Source organism: Phocoena sinus, chromosome 19, assembly GCF_008692025.1.
Source record: "Phocoena sinus isolate mPhoSin1 chromosome 19, mPhoSin1.pri, whole genome shotgun sequence".
Classification (NCBI taxonomy): Eukaryota; Metazoa; Chordata; class Mammalia; order Artiodactyla; family Phocoenidae; genus Phocoena; species Phocoena sinus.
Window position 1 is genome coordinate 2,693,482 of NC_045781.1, and position 27,280 is coordinate 2,720,761.

The window sequence follows — 27,280 nt, forward strand, 5'->3', positions numbered from 1 at the left end:
GCCAGTAAGGCATTAATAATTTATTGTAGAGGCAACAGAGAATGAGGCAATGTTTGATGATGACAGTGAGGTATTAATGTGTATTTGAAAAAGAAAACATTGAATTAAACTGTGTAGATACATTTGAAGAATACCGAATTTTTAAAAAAATGGAGTAGCATATGCTAAAGGATAAGTAGCGATCTGGAAATATACCTTTTTACTAAACCAGAAAAACGGATGAAAAGTAAATTTGAACAAACTAAAAATGACAGGTCCTGTTGGGATGTTAGAGGTAGTGAATAGATTCTAAAATCTATAGATACATTCTAGCAGCAGTTCTGTCAGAAGTGTCAGAGGACTGTGGTTCCTTCAAATCCAAGTTCCTACATCCCAAGACATCCGGTAAGAAAATAAAGTCATGCTTTCCCAGGTGTTTACCCATTTAATGTATTTGTTCTTCTAAACATTGTGAGGCAGGATGGGAACTTTAAAGATGGGGCATTAGAGGACTTAGGCACAGACAGCACATCCCACAATCGTATTGCTAGAATACTGTGAAGGAAGAGCTCTGAAATTACAGTCCCCACTGCCCTGGCGAACAATTTACAGCAGAGGGTGTGTCAGGAGGAGAAACGCCCATTGCGACCCAGGGGAAGCCTTTGTGAGAAGATTGCTTCAGGACCTTCCAGGTCAGCCAAGCACACCCCTGAGCCTGTGCTCGTAATCAATCCAGAGACTGTGTGAAATGGTCAGCTGGGGGTTCGTCTCTTCTACCTCTGTCAGCAGCATCTGGATTTCCTCATCATAGGAAGATTTATTCAGGCTGGGAAAATACAAAAAAAAAAAAAAAAGAGTTTTCTTGACTTGACCCATGATGGTTGGCCTCTCTACACCCCAGTGGCTACTTCCTCTCCACTCTTTCCTAGAAACGGCTGGGAGAGTTGTACTGACTGTGCAAAGAATGCACGAAACTTTCCTAGAGACTAGGGAAGTGAGGAGGAGGGATGTGAACCATTCTGTTTATCCTCTGTAGGTCATCGGGGTCGGGGCAAACGGAAGGCATTCACATATTCATTCTATAGACATCAACTACACACACTCTAAATGCAAACATAATGTTCCAAACAATATTAACTGCTACTCTTGAGGAAATGTACTTCTGGGTCAAGACTCCGCTCAGTCCTTTATGGAACCCCTTCCAGCTCTGAGTTGGGGTTACGTCTTTGCGGGCAAGGTAAGTAGGAGATGCTGTTTACAGGAAAGCAGTCATTCTTGCCTGGGGGTGATTTTGCCTCTCGGGGGGACATTTGACAATGCCAGGAGCCTTTAAAAATTTTTCAGGGAATAGATGTGATAGGCATTCTTTTTAAAAGTTAGTTAATTAAAATTTCATTGAGATATAATTGACATACAACATTGTGTTAGGTTAAGGTATGCAATGCATTGGTTTGATATGTTTACATATTGCAAAATGATTACCACCACAGCGTTAACAACACCGGTAACTAACACCTCTATCATATTGCACAATCTCTCTCTTTTGATTGAACGATTAAAATCTTGTCTCTCAGCAGTTTTGAGGTTTTGTTTTGTTTTGTTTTGTTTTTATTGGCCACATGGCTTGCAGGATCTCGGTTCCCCAACCAGGGATTGAACCAGGGCCACAGCGGCGAAAACGCAGAGTCCTAACCACCAGACCACCAGGGAAGTCCCTGAAGTTTCCATTTTTGATCATCATGACTGGAGGGAGGTGTCCCGGGGAATGGAACATGTGGGCAGCGACCAGAGATGCTACACAACCTCCTGTGATGCACAGGACAGCTCCCCAGAGCAAAGAAATCTCCAGCCCAAATGTGAACCATGCCCATGTGGGGCAAACCCATGGCAGTCTAACCCTCCCTCTGAGGTCACTCACCACCAGGGGAAACAGTGTCCACTCACCCAAGCGTCTGCAGGCCACATTCCAGACTGATCAAGGCTTCACGCAGCACCACCGCCCCATCACGGTCCATGCTAATCCATTCCAAGTTCATGCACCTCAGTGATTTGCAGAGAGTGAAAGCCAAGGCCAGGTCCTCACAACAGGCAGAGGTGAGCTCACACATCTCCAACCTGCATGGGGAAACACCACCTCGAAATGCGGATGCCACGCCTCAGAGAGGAGACTTTACAATCTAGACGCGTCCTCCTCCACTGGGGCACATGCGGCAGTGTCTGGAGACATCTGACACACACGAGGAGTGCTACTAGCATCTCATGGGTGGAGAGATGCAGCTAAACATCCCACAATGCACAGAACAGCCCGCTTCCCCACACAGCAAAGAACCACCCAGTCCCAGATATCAGCCGCGCCAGGCGTGAGCAAACCCTGGTTTCACGGCCGGCATTTTACTTATCAGATTGTTCCAGACACACTTGTTTTCAAACATGCTTCCCCTTCATCCCTTTAATCCTCTAGCTTTTCCTCTTCTTGAAGTAGGTAAGCTTTCCCAACATCAGTGGACACTCACCCAAGAGTCTCTAATTTACACTTAGGATGCTTCAAAGCTTCACATAACTGTTTGACACCAGCATCATATATCTTATTGTTCCCTAGTTTCAGGGTTTTTAGTTTCTCACTGTGAATAAGAACAGCAGCGAGGTCCACACAGCAAACAGAAGTGAAGCAACAGCCCATCAACCTGGAGAAAAAAAAAATACACAAAATTCTCCTATACACACAAATATATACAATCACGAGGTCCATATACACAAATATATACGATCATGAGGTCCATATACACAAATATATACGATCATGAGGTCCATATACACAAATATATACGATCACGAGGTCCATATACACACAAATATATACGATCATGAGGTCCATATACACACAAATATATACGATCATGAGGTCCATATACACAAATATATACGATCATGAGGTCCATATACACAAATATATACGATCATGAGGTCCATATACACACAAATATATACGATCATGAGGTCCATATACACACAAATATATACGATCATGAGGTCCATATACACAAATATATACGATCATGAGGTCCATATACACAAATATATACAATCATGAGGTCCATATACACAAATATATACGACCATGAGGTCTAATCTGGAATGGCTTCACTTATGTTCACTTATTCCTGTAAAGGTAGAAACACTCAAGTACTCCTAAGATGATGATGATGGTAGAGATGAAACAACGACTCCGCTTCTCCACTTTCTTCACTCTGCCCGGGCTCCCTGCAGTTCTCTGTGCTGCCTGGTCTCTCCCCGCCGGGGCCTCTGCTCTCGCTGCCTGTCATACTCTTGGTCCAAATACCAGCAGGGCTGCCCCCTTACTCCCTCCAAGTCTCTGTACAAATGTCACCACGCTGAGGACTTCACTGAGTATTTCATATTATATCTCCTATGTATCTCCTGCCCCCAAGCTCATGACGTAGAGCTTCCGTATGACCCAGCAATCTCACTCCTGGGCTTATATGTGGCGAAAACCATAGCTCAAAAAGATGCGTGCAACCCTATGTTCATTGCAGCAACATGGATGGACCTAGATACTGAGTGAAGTAAGTCAGACAGAGAAAGACAAATAGCATATGATATCGCTTATATGCGGAATCTTAAAAAAGGGTATAAATGAACTTACCTACAAAACAGAAATAGGGTTACAGTTGTAGAAAACTAATTTATGGTTACCAGGGGGAAAAGGGGGGTGAGGGATAAATTGGGAGATTGGGATTGACATATACACACTACTATATATAAAATAGATAACTAATAAGGACCTACTGTCTAGCATAGGACCTCTACTCAATACTCTGCAATGACCTCTGTGGGAACAGAACATAAAAAAGAGTGGATATATGTATATGTGTCACTGATTCCCTTTGCTGTACAGGAGAAACTAGCACAGCATTGTAAATCAACTCTACTCCAATAAAAATTAATTTAAAATAGTCAGTAGTGCTGAGAAACCATGATAGATGCAGATATGCACACATACTGGCAACTTCACACTCACAGGTGTGTGCGCGCACGTGTATCTATGCGTGTGCCTGCCACTCCGTGGGAACAGGGATGACAAAGGGTTTCATTTACCGATTTACCTTATCTGCCCGGTGAAAGGAACGACTGATCCTCATGCTGTGCCTGTTCACTGTGTGCTTCGATGGGCCAGCCAGTGATAATAGTACTTTATGTGCATTATTCCCAGTGGTCGCCTCCATCTTTTTTTTTTAATTGAGGTATAGTTGTTTTACAGCGTTAGTTTTTACTGTACAGAGAAGTGGAGTTCCCTGTGCTATACAGCAGGTGCTCATCAGTTATCTATTTTATACATAGTAGTGTATATATGTCAATCCCGATCTCCCAGTTCATCCCACCACCCCACCTCCATCTCTTGAGGTGGGAAATATAATTATCCTCATGTTACACTTGGGGAGAGGTGAGGCACCCTCACAAGTTCACACAGCTAGTTTAGGACACTTGGGACTCCATTTCCGGTCTTTCCAAGGACAGAGACCCAACTCCAGAGTGGCAGACCCTACCGAGTCCTGACAAGCCCTATAGTCAAGACACACACCCATCAGCGAGCCCCAGAAATATCACGCAGGGTAAACATGTAGCCTAGTTTTTTTTTTTTTTCTTCAGCAGACTCCATGCTTTTCCCCCCTTCCTGTTTCTTTCCCAGGATGCCAACAGCCAAAAAGGAAACGCTGACATTCAAGCAAATCACAGCCAGACCTACCACAACTCCTCTAGGTTGCAGTTCGGGTGCTTCAGTGATTCACATAGCGTTATCACTCCATCATCTTCCAGGAAATTTAACCCCAGATCGAGAAAAGACAGGGATTTGTTGCACAGAAGGACTTGGGAGATGTAGTCGCAGGCTACAGAGGTGAGGCAACAGTACGTCAACCTGCAAAGACACACATACTTCATCCGTCAACCTACTTAAGCTCTATAGGGTAATATTTTCATGAAACTCCATGTAAAAACTTTCTTGTACTTCGTGGTCACTTAGAAAAACAGGAGGATTAAAATGTGCAGCAGGTGTGGAAATACAGAAGGATGTGGACTACAGGGTCCCAAACTGGGGAACGGAATCTCGGATCCCAGTTCCAAGTCAGATCACCACCAGCTGGATGAACTTGGACAAAATCATCCCTTCACTGTGACACAGTGTGCTTATTATTTATAAGAGCTGGACAACGTCCTATTTCACATTCTTCTTTTAAAATGTTATTGAAAAAAATTTGTGGTTATGAGTTCTTGTCTACTCACTATTGGGAATTTAGAAAATAGAGGGAAGCATATGATACAAGTTGCAACCGGGTAGATCAAGACTGAATGTGACCTCTGAATGTAGTTGGTTTAGCTGACATTTCATGCGGAATTCTACACTTCTAACTATCACATACAAGCCAGATACCTGGGACTCCACAGCAGATGGTTACATGGCAAATAACAGGTGGAAAGGATCAGGAACCCACCTTGGGTGGGGCAGGCATGGTCCAGTTCACCTCACTCCCCCAGCTCCCCCATCCACCCGCCAACTCCTGTTACCTCCCTGGCCCCTTCAGGGGCATCTCAGAATGTCAGACCTTTGGCAGGAAGAATACTCAAGTCTTTGATTAGCAAACACTACTCACTCATGGTGGGTTTTCCCTTTCAGTTTTTGAATTTTTGAAATCAGACAATAAGCAACTGATTCATACTTTTTTTGATGAAATATGCTTTCTCTAACATTTAAAAAAATTAAGACTTTAATGGTTGCATAATATAATCTCTGATGGGTCCATGACCCTACAATTATACATTCCCTGAATCTCTGCATTTGTATTTTTATACTTTCTGCCATTTTAAGTTATACAGAATTAATATCTTGCATCAAAAATTTTTGGAAGTTCTGAGGTTTATTATTAAATAGACTTTTCATTTGTTTCTTGATTTATTAGCCAACCTACTTTGCAAAAAAAAACTTAGTGCTTTCGATCAGACTATAAATTTGCCCATTTTGCAGAATTCTGGCCAAGTGGAATATATTTTTTAAATTTGTGCTTTTGTTTAAAAGGGTATTAAACATTTAAATATTAAAAAATTAACTACTAAAAATAGGTTGAACATTAGGGGATTGGGGTAAGGGCTATAAGAGAATTTTTGTGCTATTTTTCCAACTTTTCTGCAAGTCTAGTTTTTATTTTGAAACTAGTTCAAAATAAAGTTTAAAAAATAGGTTGAACGTTTTTTTCTTTTAAAATTACTAGTGACTTTCTTGCGTCTTTAGTAGTCTTTCATTTTTAAGGAATAAAGATTCAAGTTTAAAAACAAAAAAAAAACGTTAAATGATGTATTTTGAAGGACTCTTAGATAAACACAGCCTGGTTAAGTGACCAGTTATTGAATACACTTTAATTCTACTTATTGTATAATATCCCACAGGATTTAATAGCCAAATCCTTTCATCTTCCAATATGTCATTTCTTTTGTACCTCTAAAGATTTTTTGGTCTAATCTTTATAGTGCAGAGTCTGTTCCTTATTTTTTTTAATAGTTTGGTTTTAATGTTTAATGTTCCTGGACCTTACTTTAGTTTGGATTTTCTCTGACAGTCTAAAAAGTCATCTGAGTAATAATATTCTCACCTTCTACGGTAAGTACCACCTTGGGTGGGTATGTAATACACAGGTCTGTGTACACAAACACACCTGTGCATGCACACACACACAAAGAAAAGTTCTGTTTCTAGACGACTTATTCGCTTCCATAGACTTGGGTGTTTTTGCACCTGTACCCTACTTTAAGGCATTTTTTTTTTTTTTTTTTTTTTTTTTTTTTTTTAAGGCATTTTTTAATTTAGCACTGAGTTTCTCCCGTGGCCTCACTGGGTAAATAGAAAACCCTTTCTCTTGCCCCTAACAAGGAAGCAGTTTGTTTTATATCTTAGCAACAAGAAAGAAGTGGAGACATTGTTCCCAGCGATAACCTAGAACCTATGCAACCCCACACCGGCGAGTAATCAAATGAATTCCTTTTTCTTCATTATTTACACTGTCCCTCTCCCCAGCCCCCAGTACACCTACAGAGACATCATCCTTCTTCATGATAACCAAGATTTATTGGGCTCCAAATCAGATGCCAGGCATCTAAGGGCTAGTCTCACATCTCTTGAATTCAACCTCATGGCTCCTCTGTGGGGCAAATATTTGCATCTGCTCCATTTTGCTGGACCGTTCAGGGCCCATGGGCATGCTCTGCCGTCTGCCCCCTCCCCCAGGCCTCCCCTCCCCCACGCTGACTCACAGCAGTGCCTCCAGGGCACAGGCTGGATCCTTCAGGGCGTCACACAACACCCTCACTCCTTCGTCCTTCAGGGGATTATCTATCAAGGAGAGAAGCTTCAGCTTCTTGTTATGGACGAGAACAGAGGCGATGTCTTCGCAGGCTTCGTCCGTGATGTCACATTTTCCCAACCTACACGAGAGACACATGTGGTGGAATGGTGTATGCACAACCGACCCTGGACCACATCCTGGCTCCTAATCCCGCACCTGCCAGTTCCAGACTTTGTAAAAGCACGGATGTAATTATATGACTTTCCTCACGAATCCCTTATTGCTTTAGGAAAGCAGTAAGTTAGGAAAACGTCTGAGCCCGTGCTTCTCAACACTGTTGTGGACAGCCGTCCACAGCAAAGAATGATCTGGACCTCAATAAGTCTGATTATCTGATTATTTACCATCAGTAGTTATAAGGTTGAGAAACCCTGGTCTGAGCCTTAATGCAGCTTAAAAGAACATCTCACGGGCTAGAGCAGGTTTCTCAACCTCAGCACTGTTGACACGGTGGGCTAGATCATTCCTTACTGTGGGGGCTTCCTGTGTGTTGTAGGATGTTGAACAGCATCCCTGACCTCTACCCAGCAGATGTCTAGAGCATCCTTCCCATGTAATCATGACCATCAAAACTGTCTCCACAATTAACAAACACTAGTGACCTAATCATTTAGAACAACCTCCTCCCTAAAGTGCTTTTTCCATTAGCTCACCCCTCTTCTGTTTGAGCAGAGTGAGTTCAACTTTCTTTCCTATTGCCATAGTCTGAACTCCTTCCTACTGCAAAATCTTTTTTTTAATTAAAAAAATCTTTTTTGATGTGGACCATCTTTAAAGTCTTTATTGAATCTGTTACAATATTGCCCCTATTTTTTATGGTTTTTTTTTGGCTTTTTGGAGCAAGGCATGTGGGATCTTAGTTCCCCGACTAGGGATCGAACCCACACCCCCCGCATTGGAAGGTGAAGTCTCAACTACTGGACCACCAGGGAAGTCCCGCGATCATCTTAAATGAAATCTTCCTTGCTATGAAAAAAAAAAAAAGTCTCTAGGTATGGACACCTCCTAACAGAGGATGAAACTATCCTCTGTTGAGAATTATTGGGCTGGAGAGAACCTGATTTTGAGGACTTCCCACTCCCAAAATACCAAACTGAAGGCAAGAGCACAGTCGGTCTGCCCCAAAGAAGCAACGATTCTACCTATAAGCTGTGTACAACTGACTCCTGGTTTCCTAGATCTGCTACCCAAGTCTTATGCTACCATAATAAAATGAAACGCTCCATGCCAATGGCATAATGTGAAACAGGGCCAATACTAAGGAATTCTGTAAGCTCCCCCTGAGTAGAGAGAGCTAGTGTAGAAGAAAAGAATTGTCACGATACGGAAACAGCTAGAATGATAGATAGGGTCAACAGCAAGCCTGTATGTTCAAACCACTCTTCTTCATGGACCCTGTCTCTCCTGATGAATCTTGACAGGTGAAATTAACCAAGTGTATGTGATCATCTATTGTATTACTGGTGGAGAGAAGAGTGTATTCTCTCGGTAGGTTTAATGAGTTGTTTTTGTTTATTGCTACTTCTATTACTCCCTTTTGTTCTTCCTGCTGAAAAACGGATTGAGCCTGTTTAAGAAATCACCCAGTGATGCTAAGGGCATCCCAGATCATTTTCAAGATGAAGAAATGACTTTGGGCAAATCACTTTCCCTCCAGCCTCAACGTTATCATCTGGCAGATTACAAGATCACACTTGTGACCATCCATAAGCCTTCTCATTTTAAGTTTCTCTGACTATCTTCAGGAAAAAGAAATTGCAGTTATGGTTTTGGTATGGTCAGTTGAGAGCAGAGCCAAGGAGAATCAGATAAGGTGTCCATGAGAAGTAATTCAAGTGAGTACCAGAGAAAGGAAAGACGGGACAGACCTGAGAGGAAGCCTTGCCCTTTAGAATCCATCCATCCTCATCTTACTAGGAGGTCTACCGATATTGAGATGGAAGTGGTGAAATAAGTAAGAGACAAAGACACGAAAGAAAATGGGCATATTCGAACTGCAAAGTTCACACTGGAAAAAAAATATATCATGGACAACCCCGAGACTTACAGCAGTGCTTCTATGTTACACACTGGGTGTTTCAGCGTCTCACACAGCTGCCTGACGTCCATATAGGAGAGGCCAGTGCCATAGAGGTTCAGGTATTTCAAATGAGGGTTATGAAGAATGGCCTTAAAGAAGTATAGGCTATTTGCAAGGTTCGAAGCAAAGTTATACCTGCAAAAGATGAGGAAATACGGTAACTCATGCAATGAAGTCCAAGCACAGAGCAAAATACCTGTTGCACAGTTCTTCCTACTTCCCATGCTTAGGCTCCCAAAATTTGTTTTTGGATATCTGGTTACTGCTGCCCATAAATTCTCTCCGGGATCTTCAGACGCCAGATGAGATGGCGCCTGTTTCTGCGAAGTCCTTCCACTTCTGAATACTACCACAGATATTACAAGGGAAGAGAATCAAACCTACCCCTTATTAACCTCTAAGCACCACGAGGGGAGAAATACCATGTGTGTACCTCCTTGCATCCCAGGCCTGGCTCGGCGCTTCCCATCCAATAGAGACACACATGTTCAAATTACTGTGTGCCAAGCCAGACTCTTCCCCAAGGAAAGGCTCCACTCCTGTTTAAAAACTGAAGTTGTTTTTAAAAGGAGACAATTTTTAAAAGCTAAAATAAAAAATAAAATAAATTAAAAGGAGGCAATATATTGGGTCGGCCAAAAAGTTTGCTTGGGTTTTCTGTAAGATGTCCATCAACAGAGGAATGGATAACGAAGATGTGGTACATATATACAATGGGATATTCCTCAGCCATAAAAAGGAACAAAAGGGCTTCCCTGGTGGGGCAGTGGTTGAGAGTCCGCCTGCCGATGCAGGGGACACGGGTTCGTGCCCCGGTCCGGGAAGATCCCACGTGCCGCGGAGCGGCTGGGCCCGTGAGCCATGGCCGCTGAGCCTGCGCGTCCGGAGCCTGTGCTCCGCAATGGGAGAGGCCACAACAGTGAGAGGCCCGCATAACGCAGAAAAAAAAAAAAAAAGAAAAAGGAACAAAATAGGGGACTTCCCTGGTGGCACAGTGGTTAAGAATCCACCTGCCAATGCAGGAGACACGAGTTCGAGCCCTTGTCCGGGAATATCCCACATGCCGCGGAGCAACTAAGCCAGGGCAACACAACTACTGAGCCTGTGCGCCACAACTACTGAAGCCCACTTGCCTAGAGCCTGTGCTCCACAACAAGAGAAGCCACCACAATGAGAAGCCCACACACCGCAAAGAAGAGTAGCTCCCGCTCGCCACAACTAGAGACAGCCCATGCGCAACAACGAAGACCCAACGCAGCCATAAATAAATAAATAAAATTTTTAAAAGAAAAGGAACAAAATAGTGCCAGTTGCAGAGATGTGGACAGACCTAGAGACTGTCATACAGAGTGAAGTCAGAGAGCAAAAAACAAATATTGTATAATATCGCTTCTATGTGGAATCTAGAAAGATGGTACAGATTAACCTATTTGCAAAGAAGAAATAGAGACAGAGATGTAGAGAACAAACATGGTTACCAAGGGGGGAAGTGGGGGTGGGATGAATTGGGAGATTGGGACTGACATATATACACTAATATGTATAAAATAGATAACTAATAAGAACCTGCTGTATAGCACAGGGAACTCTACTCAGTGCTCTGCGATGAGCTAAATGGGAAAGAAATCCGAAAAAGGGGGGATATATGTACACGTATAGCTGATTCACTTTGCTGTGTGGTAGAAACTAACACAACATTGTAAAGCAACTATACTCCAATACAAATTTAAAAAAATAAATAAATAGAATTACTAGTAGCTAAAAATAGAAAGTAACAACTTGGGTTGAATTTATATTGAACATATGATCTACTATTGAAATCCGTACTGAAATAAAATTTCTGAGTTTAAAAACAGATTTCTTTTTAAAGGAGACAACTTTTAAAAGTTAAAATAAAAAATAAAATAAATACAAAGGAGACAATATATTGGGTCAGCCGAAAAGTTCGTTCAGGTTTTCTGTAAGATGTTACGGGAACACCCAAACGAAATTTTTAACCAACCCAATATGTCATGATTCAAGACTCAGGCTCCTGAGATAGAGAAAACCACATTAGAATACTTGCTTTTCTCCTGGATATTTTGCAAGTTTGGGCAAATTAACTTAATGGTGGAGTTTCTTCATGAAACAAGTAGATAGGGTCATGATGGTTAAGAAATCATGATTTATTATAGTTCCTGGAACATAACCAGGCTTTGATTTTTTAGGGTTTTTTTTAAGATGTTTTTTGGATGTGGATCATTTTTTTCATTATCTTTTATTTGCACTTACTTTATTGATTTACTTATATATTTTTTCACCCATTTAATAGGTTGTTTATTATTATTATTATTTTAACATCTTTATTGAAGTATAATTGCTTTACAATGGTGTGTTAGTTTCTGCTTTATAACAAAGTGAGTCAGTTATATATAAACCTATGTTCCCATATCTCTTCCCTCTTGCATCTCCCTCCCTCCCACCCTCCCTATCCCACATTTGTTACAGTATTCCTTCTTTTTTATGTCTTGGTTTTTTGGCCATGAGGCATGTGGGATCTTAGCTCCCTGACCAGGGCTCGAACCTGCACCCGCACCCCTGCACTGGAAGAAGTCTTAACCCCTGGACTGCCAGGGAAGTCCCAGGTTTTGATTTTTTTAATAACATATATTAAATGTATAATATATATATACTTCTTATAAATTTATATATGATTTATAAATACATGCCACACAGCGTGGCTCTCGGTGTCATGACTTAAGTGTACCCTGACTTCTCCCCTCCTAATCGACTTTGAGAAATAACAAAGTAAATATTCTGCCATGTTCAAGCACTAAAATGTGAATTATGCATTGGCCAGAAATAAAAGACAGATGTGAGGGACACAACAGCCTGGAAGACTTGTGGGAATTCCAGGCAGAGTGATGCCCTAAACGTATGAGCAATACCCAAGGCACTTCCTGCCCAGAGATGGATGCAGCCCAGGACAGCAGGGTGGGACTTGTAGGGATTTGAGGGAGGGGGTTAGTACTGTCAGGATAAGACAGGCTGGCCCAGCGAGCAAGGAGAAGTGCTACCATGGAAAGACAGGGAAGGCCCTTGATATGCCGGCAACACCTGTGAGAAACGGGGGCATCAGCAGGTCCTCTGAGCCACCTTGCCACTGAACACACGGTGATTCACAGGCCGGGCAGCTGCAGTGGACTCCAACACCAGGCCGGCAGTAAGCGTTGAGTCAGCAGACAAACGGTGGGAAAACAATCACAAGGGTGAACATCTAATCAATAATTGTCACCATCTACATCATCAGTGCGGATCAGCAACCTCTTGGAAAGGAGACAGACTAAAATGGAAGTGTTGACAGTAACGCAGTTTGTTGGGGTTTTTTTGCTTTCCTTAGAGTTAAGGAAAAAGTTAACAGAGCAAAAAGAGGGGTAAGAAGGGGAGGGATAAATGGGAAGATTGGGACTGACACACACACACACTACTGTGTATAAAACAGATAACTAACAAGGACCTACCGTCTAGCACAGCAAACTCTACTCAATCCTCTGCAATGGCCTATATGGGAAAAGAATCTAAGAAAAAAGTGGATATATGTATATATATAACTGATTCACTTTGCTGTACACCTGAAACTAATGCAACACTGTAAATCAACTATATGCCAATAAAAAAAAAAAAGCAAGAAGAGCAGAATCTCCACCATCAGCAACTTATAATGTTGGTGAACTAAGAACCATGCACCCTTGGAGCCAGGCTGATGGGTTCAACACCTGGCTCCACCTCTTGCTATCTGTGTGACCTTGGGCATGTTTCTGAATCCTCCCAGGTGGTGGTTTTCTAGTGTGTACCAGGAGGTACTGAGACTGACCACCTCATTAAGTAATTAAAGGCATATAATGAGCTAATACTGTGAAATACCTGTAATAGTTGCTGGACATGGTGAGTGCTATAGTGAGAGCTAAGTGGACATTCAATCTCTTTGAGATTTAAAGAGCTCTTATTTTGATGGAGTAAGTGAATCAATGGTTAGTGTAAAAACCTGACACAATGAATAATCACTGATATAAAAATATTTTATAAGCTTGCTAATCTTTTCTTCACATTCTGTGTCCTAACCCTATAAAAATCTTAAGTTTATCTTGTTGATGTTAAAAGGGATGGTTTCAAGTTTTACCTCCCTACTGTAACAGAGATAAGCAATCCTGATCGTTTTCCTAAACTTAAACACAAGCCTTCCCCCAAATTATTTTCTTTATTAATCATTTGTCAGTTCCAAGATTGAAAGGGCCCCAGTGAGAGCCAGTAAAATTAGGTTAAACAAAATTTCCACAGGGATCCATAATATTGAAATTTGTAGACTATTAGGGATAAAGAAGAAACCTAAGGACTACCAAAAGAGAGGATTTTTTTTATAAAATGATCTATAACTGAAGAATGGAAATGATCAATCTCTACATCTGTGAGTGAAATAATTCAGAGAAAGATACTATATGATCTCACTTCTATATGGGATCTTAGAAAAACACTAAACATAAATATTTGGTGGTTGCCAGAGATTGTGGGTTGGGAGGATGAAATGGTAGAAAGTGGTCAAAAGTTATAAACTTCCAGTTATAAGATAAATAAGTCCTGGGGGTCTAATGGTGACTGTTGTTAACAACACTGTATTATATATTTGAAAGTTCCTAAGAGAGTAGATCTTAAAAGTTCTCATCCCAAGAAAAAAAATTGTAACTACATATGCAGGGCAATACATGTTAACTAAATAAACTTCTTGTGGTGATCACTGTAATATATACATGTATCAAATCATTGCATTGTACCCCTAAAATGAATACAATGTTATATGTCAATTACACCTAAAAATGAATACAATGTCTGTCAATTACACCTAAAATGAATACAATGTTCTATGTCAATTACACCTAAAAATGAATACTGTTCTATGTCAATTACACCTAAAATGAATACAATGTTCTGTCAATTACACCTACTATGAATACAATGTTCTATGTCAATTACACCTAAAATGAATACAATTCTATGTCAATTACCCCTAAAATGAATGCAATGTTCTATGTCAATTACACCTTGATAAAAACTGGGAAAAAATCTGCATCTGCAAAGCTGAATTTAAGGAAATTCCCTGGCTGTCCAGTGGTTAGGACTCTGCTTTCACTGACGAGGGCCTGGGTTCTATCCCTGGTTGGGGAACTAAAATCCCACAAGCCACATGGTGTGCCCCCCCCCCCCAAAAAAAATTTTTTTTAAAAAGCTGATAGTGGGAAGCAACTGCATTGCACGGGGAGATCAGCTTGCTGCTTTGTGACCACCTAGAGGGGTAGGATAGAGAGGGTGGGAGGGAGATGCAAGAGGGAGCGATATGGGGATATATGTATACATATAGCTGATGCACTTTGTTATAGAGCAGAAACCAACACAACATTGTAAAGCAATTATACTCCAATAAAGATGTTCAGAAAAAAAGATGAATTTAAGAAAAAATCAAAGAAACAAGGGGAAAAAGGTTTAATATTCAACGTGTATTCTCATCATTAAAGGATACAGTTACAAGGGAGATGGTTTTAGACTCAAGTTGACTCAAACTTTTGACTCAAATTTGCTCCTGGTAGGGAGTCTTGGAAAAGCTCTTGGTATAGTGACATAGGATGAACAATGAATTCGGCTGGAAAGAATGAGTCACAGAAGCAAGAATAAGCTAAGAAATTGGCAAATGTGTCTAAAAGAGGCACACACTTGTCAGTAACAACCTGATACCACATGGTATCTACACGGGAGGTAGATGGTACAAGGTGGGAAGTGGGTAGCAAAAGAAAGGCAAGTCATTTCAAGGGTGCTCCAGGTCAAAGAGCTACTTACTAACTCAAGATCTTCTCACTTCAAAGAGCAATCCTCAGTCTCTGCAATCACGCCAAACTACCTGTTCATTCTCTTCACTGGACAAATACTTAAGTTCCAACTAGATGCCAAGGTGCTGGGTGTATATAGACACGAATATGACAGTCCAGGACCCAGAACCCAGAGCTTACCTTCTGCTTGGAGGCAATTATAACAGAAGAGTGGCAATTTCATAACTGATACTGAAATCAAACATAGGATGAGGTTCTAGAGTGGCTGGGCTGGGGGGACCGGGCTGCTTAACTGGGGGGAGGGGTGGTCAGAGAAGACATTTGGAAGAGCTTGCTTGGTGAAAGTCTAGGGAAAGACTGACCAGAAAGAAGAGCAGCTGGAACAAACATTCTGAGTCAGGAATGAGCTCAGTCAGGGGTCTGAAAGAAAGTTAAGTCCCGTGGGCCACAGCATACGATGGGGAAGCAGGTGAAGGATAAACCAGAGAGAAGGAAGGGAAAAGCTCAGATTCTGAATATTTTCCTAATGATGGGAAATCATGAAAAAGACTTCACGGCACAATTTATTGTTTAAAAAATCTCTCCACCTCCTAGAGTAATGAAAATAAAAACAAAAATAAACAAATGGGATCTAATTACACTTGAAAGCTTTTGCCCAGCAAAGGAAACCATAAACAAAAAGACAACCCTCAGAATGGGAGAAAATATTTGTAAACGAAGCAACCAATAAAGGATTAATCTGCAAAATATACAAACAGCTGTACAGCTCAATATCAAAAAAACAAACCACCCAATCAAAAAATGGGCGGAAGATCTAAATAGACATTTCTCCAAAGAAGGCATACAGATGGCCAAGAAACACATGAAAAGATGCTCAACATCACTAATTATTAGAGAAATGCAAATCAAAATTACAATGAGGAGGCTTCCCTGGTGGAGCAGTGGCTTGAGAGTCTGCCTGCCAGTACAGGGGACATGAGTTCGAGCCCTGGTCTGGGAGGATCCTGCATGCCGTGGAACAACTGGGCCTGTGAGCCACAACTGCTGAGCCTGCGCGTCTGGAGCCTGTGCTCCACAACAAGAGAGGCCGCGATGGTGAGAGGCCAGCGCACCACAATGAAGAGTGGCCCGCGCTCGCCACAGCTGGGGAGGGCCCTCCCACGGAAACGAAGACCCAACATAGCCAAAGGTAAATACATAAATAAATAAATTTATTTTAAAAAAACCTACAATGAGGTATCACCTTACACCAGTCAGAATGGCCATCATCAAAAAATCTACAAACAATAAATGCTGGAGAGGGTGTGGAGAAAAAGGAACCCTCCTACACTGTCGGTGGGAATGTAAATTGGTGCAACCACTATGGAGAACAGTATGGAGGTTCCTTAAACTAAAAATAGAAATACCGTATGACCCAGCAATCCAACTACTGGGCATATACCCAGAGAAAACCATAATTCAAAAAGATACATGCACCCCAATGTTCATTGCAGCACTATTTACAATAGCCAGGTCATGGAAGCAACCTAAATGCTCATCGACAGAGAAGTGGATAAAGAAGATGTGTTACATATATACAATGGAATATTACTTAGCAATAAAAAAGAACAAAATAATGTCATTTGCAGCAACGTGGATGGACCTAGAGAATATCATACTAAGTGAAGTCAGACAGAGAAAGACAAATATTATATGTGGAATCTTAAAAAAAATGAACTTATTTACAAAACAGAAACAGACCCACAGATTTCAAAAACAAACTTATGGTTACCAAAGGGGAAAGGTGGGGGGGGGGGAGGGATAAATTAGGAGTTTGGGATTAACATATACACACTACTATATATAAAATAGATAACCAACAAGGACCTACTGTATATATAGCACAGGGAAATCTACTCAGTATTCTGTAATAATCTATATGGGAAAAGAATCTGAAAAAGAATGACTATATGTATAACTGAATGACTCTGCTGTACACCTGAAACTAACAAAACACTGTGAATCAACTATACTCAAATATAAAAATTAAATTTAAAAAATTTACATAGAAAAAAAAAGTATTTCTGTACATAAATGCAGTCTCTCCACTAGAGAAACACCTCCTTTCCCTGACTACCTACCTTTAATAAAAAGCATTCTTTTTACCCTAAAAAAAAAAAAAAAAAGTATCAGATGTGGGGCTCCAAGGACAACGGTGCTTTAAGGACAAAGCATGACACGGTCTGAAAAAGTTGCAGCGTTACACCCCCTACTGGACTCTTAATCGCCCTCCCCACCCTGTTGTGATGGTTATGAAATTCCCGAGCCCACCTGGGTGACGCCCACCTAGGCAACAGGACCGGTCCCAAATAAGGAAAGGCATCTGGCCTGCCCCACTCCCACCATCTAGAAGGAAGCTATATGTGCCTCAACCAATCAGTAAACGAAATTTTCACCTCGGACCATTCCTTTGTTTCCTGGCTATTAAAAAGTGATCAATAGCACATGTTTGGGCTCGACTCTCCCAGCCTACTGGGAAGTCCGCCCGCTGTTCTGGTAGCGACACTTCCCTCTAATAAATTGTCTTCTTTACATTCTGCCTCGTTCTTTTCCAACCCGCTTTGGACCAGGACATCAGAGAAGGACTGTGAGCTTCTCTGTGCTTCTGGTACCTGTTTTGTAAAAGGGTGATGACAAGATTGTTATGAGGGTTAAAAGACAAAGGAGAAAATTAATATTAAGCAACCATCTCTGTGCCAAAGAAGTGTTCTATACATGTTACCTATTCTCTGTGCTATTCTTCTTCTTTTTCTCTTTTATGAACTTCAGGCTCTTTTCCCACCTGTCCTCAGCACCCTTCTCCTGCGTTACCTGGGAAACATCTATTCTCAGTCCATCGTCATCCAAGCAAACATCACCAACCACCAGGACTGTTCCCTCTTAGGTTCCCCAAGCAAGTTTTATTGTACACGTCACTATAGTTAGAACATTTGTTACAGAGAAACGGAAACGGGGGCCACAGTTCAAACACATCCCTACACCAAAACACACGCAGTCTTGTAACCCAAAGGAAAAACCGATTTCCTCAAAATGCCGATTCTGCTTCTTAAACAAACTTAAGGTTTCTCCAAGTCAGCATGAACTTGCAACTCCCCAGCTAACTGGCTGTGCACAAGTGAGCTGATGCCATGGGAAGGAAGGTATAGTTCTAGGGACCACTCACAGCAGCAAAAAAAATGTCCTTTCTCATCCAGGCTTTGTAACCTGAGCTGTAGCTACTGGGAACTGAGCTTCTTGACCACGTTCAGTTTTAAAGTCTCCCTGTTTGTCCACAGTTTGTGTCTCACTCAGTAAAACACTTGAATCAAGGAAAGCACTCAGCATTTTCTTTTGAAACACTGGATTGTAGCTTGGGTTTTCAAAAGGAGCCAGAGTAGAAAGAATGACACCCTGCTATTGACTTAAAGAATAGGTGAAGATCCGACTTACACGAACTTCTGGAGTCTACAGACAGGCTGAGCCAGCGTCCTGCAGAGAATCGCCAGGGAGGCCTCGTCGAACTGACAGTTGTCCAAATCTAACATCTGGAAGTTCTCGCTGGCAGTAAATGCGGAGCAGAGATCCCGCCAGAGGGAGAGCTTCTCGATGGTACTACAGGAAGACAAACACCGTGATTCTCCAGTGGCTCAATTCAACTAGTTCCTTAAAAAACTAAGAACAGAGCTAGCATGTGATCCAGCAATCCCACTGCTGGGCATGTATCTGGAGAAAACCATGGTTCAAAAGGACACAGACACCCCAGTGTTCATTGCAGCAATGTTTACAATAGCCAGGATGTGGAAGCAACCTAGATGTCCACTGACAGATGAACGGATAAAGAAGATATGGTCCAGGGACTTCCCTGGTGGCCCAGTGGGTAAGAATCTGCACCTCCAATGCAGGGCACTCAGGTTCGATCCCTGGTCGAGGAACTAGATCCCACATGCATGCCACAACTAAGAGTTTGATGCTGCAACTAAGACTCCACATGCTGCAACTAAGAAGCCCACAGGCCGCAACTAAAGATCCTGCATGCCGCAACTAAACATGCCACAATGAAGATCCCATGTGCCACAACTAAGACCTGGCACAGCCTAAATAAATAAATAAATATTTTTTAAAAAGCTGTTCATATTTAAAAAAAAAAAAGATATGGTCCATATATACAATGGAATATTACTCAGCCATAAAAAAGAATGAAATAATATCATTTGCAGCCATATGGACGGACCTGGAGATAATCATACTAAGTGAAGTAAGTCAAAGAAAGACAAATATCGTATGATATCATCTATATGCAGAATCTTTAAAAAATGATACAAATGAACTTATTACAAAACAGAAACAGAAAAAAAAACAAACAGAAACAGACTCAACAGGCTTATAAAACAAACTTATGGTCACCAAAGGGGAAAGGTGGGGAGGGGATAAAGTAGGAGTTTGGAACTGACATATACACACTACTATATATAAAATAGATAACAAATAAGAACCTACTGCATAGCACAGGGAATTCTGCTCAATATTCTGTAATAACCTAAATGGGAAAAGAATTTGAAAAAGAATAGATACATGTATATGTATAATTGAATCGCTTTGCTGTACACCTGAAACTAACACACCATTGTTAATCAACTATACTCCAATACAAAATAAAAATTTTTTTTTTAAAGAATGCAGGGCTTCCCTGGTGGCACAGTGGTTGAGAGTCTGCCTGCTGATGCAGGGGACATGGATTCGTGCCCCGGTCCGGGAGGATCCCATATGCCGCGGAGCGGCTGGGCCCATGAGCCATGGCCGCTGAGCCTGCGCGTCCGGAGCCTGTGCTCCGCAACGGGAGAGGCCACAGCAGTGGGAGGCCCGCGTACCGCAAAAAAATAAAATTAAATAAATAAAAATAAAATAAAATAAATTTAAAAAAGAATGCAGGTAAAAAACCAAAAAAAAAAGACATATTCAACACAGGAGAACACCATTCCCAGAGGCCCTCAAAGCTGACAGTCACAGTCAAACCTGAACAGGGAGAGAAGCAGTCAGATGCACTGAGTCAACACGCATGGCGGTCAAAGAAGTGAGCCGTGAGGCCAGGGCGATGAGGATCAAGCCCCATCTGAAACACTTGTGGGTTATGTGACACTGGGCAAGCATTCAACATTATTCTGCCTCTGTTTCCTCCTCTTTGGGGTGACAACACTCAACTGTTATGTGGACAAAGGTTGATATTTGGTGACCCATCAGCAAACGAGGAACTGTGTCCAAAAACATGACTGTACAGGTAGATGTAAAATAAGTAAGTCGCAGGGATGTAAAGGCCACAGTTAATAATACCAAATTACATATTCGAAAGCTTCTGAGAGAGCAGATCTCTCTGTCTTGCTGTTCTGCATGACTGTTTTTCAGTTTGTTGAACTACAGTTGATTTACAATATGATATGGACGTCAGGTGTACAACATGGTGCTTTGATATTTTTACAGGTTACACACTATACTATGTTAGGATGAAATATTGACTTCTTCCCTGCATTGTAGATTACATCCGTGTGACTTCTTTATTTCATAATGGCTACTTCATACCTCTTTGTCCCTTTTACCTATTTTGTCCCTCCCCCTCTCCATCCTCCTCTCCCCTGTGGGAACTGTTTGTTCTCTGTTATCCATACTGTTTCTGTTTTCTTATGTTTGCTCGTTTGTTTTGTCTTGAATCGATTCCACACGTAAGTGAAAAGGTACAGCATTTGTCTTTCTCTCTCTGACTTACTTCACTAAGCTTAATACCCTCCAGATCCATCCATGTTGTCACAAATGACAAGATTTCATTCTTTTTTATGGCTGAGTAATATTCCATATATCTGACAATATCTATAAATATCACATCTTGTTATCCATTCATCTGTTGATGGACACTTAGGTTCCTTCCATAACTTGGCTATTATAAACAAGGCTGCTAGGAACATTGGGGTGTATATAAAAGTCTTCATCACTAGAAAAAAAAATTCTGTAACTAAGTATGGTGACAGATGTTAACTAGACTTACTATGGTGATCATTCCACAGTATATACAAATATTGAAAATTATGTAGTACACCTGAAACTAATATAATGTTGTATGTTAATTATACTTTTTGTCTCTGGCCAGGCCATGCAGCATGTGGGATCTTAGTTCGCCAACCAGGGATCAAACCCATGCCCCTGCAGTGGAAGCGCGGAGTCTTAACCACTGGACCGCCAGGGAATTATACTTTAATTAAAAAAAAAAAAGACCATGAAAGGGGGTATGTATTTGAGAGCTGAAGTGTGAGCTGGTAGCCTGAGCCTGATGAAAGAATACAAGCTAAAAATCAGCAAAGAGAAAAAGACACATGGGCAAAATCCAGAGGAAACTAGGAATAAGCTTCCGAGCGTCCCTTCCCAGTGGATTCACCAGGATATGCTAAAATGCTATGGGAAGGGGAAAAAAGAAGCATAGTCCTGGCAACAATAAAAAATGCTTACCTTTCAACTTGACATTGGCCCTATGAAGACATTTACCCCTGATTATACAGACAGAAATACTTACGAAACAGAGTTCATGGCCACACGGCTAGCAAATGGCAGTAGGAGAACTCAAATCAACGTCTTTCTGACTGCAAAAGCCATGTTTTTAAGTACAATGATTTATGAAATACCCCTTGGGGGTTGGAGCAAGCTAAATATAAATATGGTGTGCGTGTAGGTTAGAGGGAGAGAATTAATAGATGGACTCACTTGGAGATGGATCCAGATTCATCTGAAAAGACATTTTCTATACACAGGTGAAATTTCTGCAAACTTTGGCAATGTTTCAGACAGAATGCAGATACTGTCAGTTCTTCAATGGTACCAATATAAATGTCAATTTCTTCGAAGAAATTCATCACTTGGGTTACAAATTCTTGGTCCTGGGTCTCAAACAAACAATTGAACAATTCCTGAAAACTCACCACGATCTTACTGGGGTCACACTGACTTAAAGTCTCAAGGCTTTGAGTTACTTCCTGCTTTATGTCTGTGGACAGTGGGAAACCAAGAGATGTCTCCAGCATGTTTGTTATTTTTTCAGTTGAAAATGCAAACAGGAATAGCCCCATCCAGGACCAATGGGAGTAGGCTTCGCTCATGGCTGCTGTGACAAACTGGGTCACCTTTCCAATGACTGGGTGAGGACGGTCCTTGGGTCGTTTGAACAGATAGAACAGGGCGGCACAAAATTCTTGGATACACGTGTGGATGAAGGTCAAGTAGTTGCCGCTCCTTTGAAGAAGTCTCATGTCCACCCACATCGAGGTGTCGGATTCGGACACCCCATTCCTCCTGAGATCCCCAGGGCAAAACAGAAACGTGCGGGTCCACATTCCCTCCGCAGCCAAGGTACACAGGCTTTGTAGTCGGGTTCTGTTCTGCTTAGGTGGACAGTTCCCACTTGCTGCTTTGAATACGTTTGTCAAGAAGGACACATACAAACAAGTGATGCTTTCGGAGGCAATCTCCAGGTCTTCTCCTTTCTCCAGCTGCCACTTCAAGCAAGTACAAACCAACCAGCAAACAAACGGACTTTTGCACAAGACAAACAGCGGTCTCTTCTCTCTCACAAAACCGAAGGCTCTGGAGGATTTGTTCTTCTCACGGAAGTAATGGGAGAAATACAGCTTCCTTTGGCGTTCAGAGAATCCCGGGAGAAATATGCATTTTGTCTGACACAACAAGAAATAATTTTTTTTCATACCCATCTTGCCTAGGGCGATAAGCAGAGAGGATTCTGGGAGCATCTGTCTGTGCAGCAAACTGCTCAGGACAATCTGCACTGGCCGTTGCTTCTCCCAGTCACCGCACAGGTCAGCGTCAAGCGTCAGGTCAAATTTCAGTTCCTCCAAGCCATCCAGGATGAACAGGATTCTCTCTGGCTGGGAAAAAATGTCTACGATGGGCTCTGAAGACTCAGGCCAGTCCCTGGAGATGAGCTCCACTAGGCTCGTGTCTGTAATACTGTTCATTTCACTGCCTTTGAGGAAGAAGACAAATGAGAACCTGTCCCTCCACAGGTTTCCCTCCGCCCATTCCAGCATCGCTTTTTTCAAAAGGGTTGTTTTTCCAACTCCTTCAGGACCTTGCAAGATCACAGTGGGTGAGGGATTTCCAGGCTTGTCTGCAGTAAGGTAGACAGCATTCAGTTGTTCATATTCATTCTTTGTGGTTTCTTTGTAGAAATCCTCAGGAACTTCAAGGCAGGTCTCCTTTTCCCATATGTCTCGGAATTTTTTCTTCATGTGGTTTCTATATGGGTTTAGCTTATCTGAGTTAACAGGGACAGAATAGAAGACAATTAAAAAATACACTCCAGGGCTTTCCTGGTGGCGCAGTGGTTAAGAATCCACCTGCCATTGCAGGGGACACGGGTTCAATCCCTGGTCCGGGAAGATCCCACATGCCGCACAGCAACTAAGCCCATGAGCCACAACTACTGAGCCCGCGTGCCACAACTACTGAAGCCCACGCGCCTAGAACCCGTGCTCCACAACAAGAGAAGCCACCGCAATGAGAAGCCCGCACACCGCAATGAAGAGTAGCCCTCGCTCGCCGCAACTAGAGAAAGCCTGCACGCAGCAACGAACACCCAACGCAGCCAAAAATTAATTTAAATAAATTTTAAAAATAAAATAAACATATGCATGTATGCACATGCTTGGCCATGAAAATAAACAGTAACTCAAAGTCCTTATTAAAAAAATAAAATACACTCCATCCTTGGGACTCAGAATGACCCCTACAGATTTACTCAGACACACATGCAAAGACTGATGCATATGCCCACATGGGACCAGGCTGCTGAACTCAGTTTTGTTAAAACCAAAATCTATCTGAATTCATGTCCGTGGAAACACCTGATCAAGACTGGAAGCCCATCTCAGAGCTACAGGCTTCACAAAGTGTGAATACTTGGGGATTACATTTCAAACTAGAAGAGAGGTGCTAGCCCCCCAGTCAAGAATTCATAATCACTACTATTTATTTACCGAGGGCCACCCAGGAATCGGGGCTGAGAAAGTTGTCACTGGTACTTCATCTTCCATCTCTTCAACAACCCATTAAGATTCATTCTATGCCTACTTTACAGAAAAGTGTTGAGAGTTTATGTTACTTGGCTAATTTGGTTAATGAACAGATATTAGGGTCAGGTATTTGTCTCAGTTGTCTGACTTGAAATCATAAAGTCTAGACTTTTTCTGTTAAGACCATGCTGATTGCAATTTAATTTCAGAAATGCACCCTTGAACCGTCATTCTTTCAACCTGCCCTTATTATGTACCTTCCATGTTCAAGGCTACGCACTAGGGGAGATAAACAAATTACAAATGTAGACAAGGACCATACCCTGCACTGAACAGTAGGTGAGGCCTTTCTGCCTGTCTTCTGAGCAAAGGGCATTGCTAGTTTTGTTTAAGTATGTGTGACTAGGAAAAGAGCCTTGGAAATTAGGGAGCCTTTCTCTCTCTGGGACAGAGGAAGATTTGTTTATAAAAATGGGTGATTTCAGGGAGGGGGAGGGATAAATTAGGAGTTTGGGGTTAACATATACACACTGCTATGTATAAAATAAATACCCAGCAAGGACCTACTGTATAGTACTGGAAACTATACTCAATATTTTGTAATAACCTATAAGAGAAAAGAATACGAAAAGGAATATATATGTTTATGTACGTATATATATATATATATATATATATATATATATATACACACACAAATGACTGAATCACTTTACTGTACACCTGAAACTAACACAACGTTATATATCAACTATACTTCAATTTAAAAAAATCATAATAAAGCCATGAAAACAGATGAGAGAGAGAATCTGGAGAGCAGAAATATAAAATATATAGAAATGCCAGGAGAGCTTCTATGGTCATGAACTCCAGTTTGAGGTGAAACACTCAAAAATAACTAAGAACATATATAAAGAGAAAACAACTTTAATGGGTGATTTGTCTCATGTTTTGTCACTTTTATTTCCCAGGATTTACAACTCAACTCATCTTATTTTCTGAGGGGAGACAAAACGGTGTATCCACCCAGAGGAGGATATCAAGCAATCAGTGAGCCAAAAATAACTGGTTTGGGTCAGCTCTGCCCCTTTTGGAAAAGTCATCTAACATGAGGAGACACCGTTTGACCTGCATCTTTTTCACTTGTAAACCTCAGAGTCGTGGTAAGAATGAAAAGACATTATGCATAAAAAGTTCTTCCTATAGCACCAGGGGCATATGTTCTCTGTAATTATTTCCTCATCTTAGGACTCTGCCCAGTCTCTTGTGCAGGTCTGGTCAAAAGGATGTGACCTACATGGGGAAGGAATCTAAAAAAGAGGGGATATGTGTATATATTACTGATTCACTTTGCTGTACAGGAGAAACTAACACAACATTGCAAATCAACTATACTCCAATAAAAAAATGTTTGCATAAATTTTTAAAAAAAGGATGGACAACAACCATAATGGAATTCCATCTCAGCAGTCCTGGTTGTGCAGACACTAAGTCCCAGGTCATCTCCTGGAATAGCATTGACTCAGCTTGGAACAGAAAAATGGGGAGCAGACACTTAGATGAACGATTTGTCTCAGGACACTACTCATCCACGGTCCATCACTGGCCCATGAATGACCGAAGTTGGCTTGCAATTCTTCTACTATTTCCAAGCGTCCTACTGACCTATACATATTCTCAACTGATGGAGGCATGGCCACTAACACAATAACAATGTGACCTTCATTATTAGAAGCTCCCAGTAAACCAACCCTCCCCCAAGGGTCCCTGTGCTGCATCCCTTTCATGACACTTACGTCTGATCTCATCCCGAGCCTTCGTCCAGAGATCTCCCCGGTTGATCAGTAGAAAGAGACTCAGGGTCACATCCCATGCCACTCTTCCTGGGTAATGCTTGCTCAACAGCTGTGACAGATTTTCTCGTGAAGCCTTCTTTAGCTCGGTCCATGGGATTGGCTTGAGTTTGAATTTCAGAGATTCTTGCTTGAGCAGCTCCTTAAATTTCCAGAACTCTTCCTTTTTGAGCTCCTCCAGGTACCAGAGCAAACCAAAGTCAGAAAAAAAAGATTCGGCCATCTCGTCACAGGATTGTGGAGCCTGGACTTCTCCAGTGGGGTGCAGTGGGGGGAGGATCCTCAAAAACAAGGACTAAGTGATACCTGGGGAAGAATGTCGTCATTATGGAGTTAAATCTCAGCAGTGTAAAGGGGCTTAAAATGATGGATATCATGCATTTCTTGTTTAAAACCTATCTTCCCAGCTTCACTTGGGGAAGGTACCCCATCCTTTCTCAACATTCCGAAATCATGTATGTGAATTCAGTGCTAGCAACTAAAAATGTAGTTTATACTAAATCAAATGTCAGGGAGCATTCTAACTACCTAAAATCATAATAAAGCTTTGAGGTTTATCAGTGTGGCCAGGCAAGGAAAAATTAGGGTATTTCTGACCTTGTGTCCCTACCGTATATTGCGAGCACTCCTGAGAAGAATTGACTATTGACCTTGTGTTCTCATGGGACAGTCTATCTAAAGCTCAAAAGCCCATGTTATACCGAACATTCCTTGAAGGAAAACAGTTTCTGGTCTAGGCTGACTAACTTTTGAAGACTTTAAAAAAAAAAGAAATCAAAAGCCTAAAGATACGTCTTTGGTACATGAAAGTTTTGATGAAACCCTGAAAGATGGAAAACAGAGAGCTGTGCCTGGAAAAATAAATTCAACATTTCAAAATGAGGGCAGGAAAAGACAAATCCAAGGGCACACCAGCTTACATACTGTGGTCCTAGACAGAAAGAAGGAACTCTGAACAGCCATCTCAACGATGGCTCACGGAAGTACGTTTCAAAGAGCGTGGCCAACTCAGCACTCA

The 27,280-nt window shown here is 41.7% G+C and overlaps 1 protein-coding gene across 1 annotated transcript; it reads right to left on the reverse strand.

Annotated features, from left to right (window-relative positions):
* Positions 1-672: 672 nt before the first annotated feature.
* NLRP9 (NLR family pyrin domain containing 9) lies at positions 673-26,485 on the reverse strand. Its single transcript, XM_032613325.1, has 9 exons — positions 26,206-26,485; positions 22,089-23,652; positions 18,795-18,956; positions 9,439-9,606; positions 7,300-7,470; positions 4,745-4,915; positions 2,493-2,663; positions 1,924-2,094; positions 673-805 (listed from the first exon to the last, which is right to left on the reverse strand). Exons 1-9 carry the CDS (start codon positions 26,483-26,485, stop codon positions 673-675), a joined length of 2,991 nt encoding a protein of 996 aa, XP_032469216.1.
* Between the last annotated feature and the right edge of the window lie 795 nt (positions 26,486-27,280).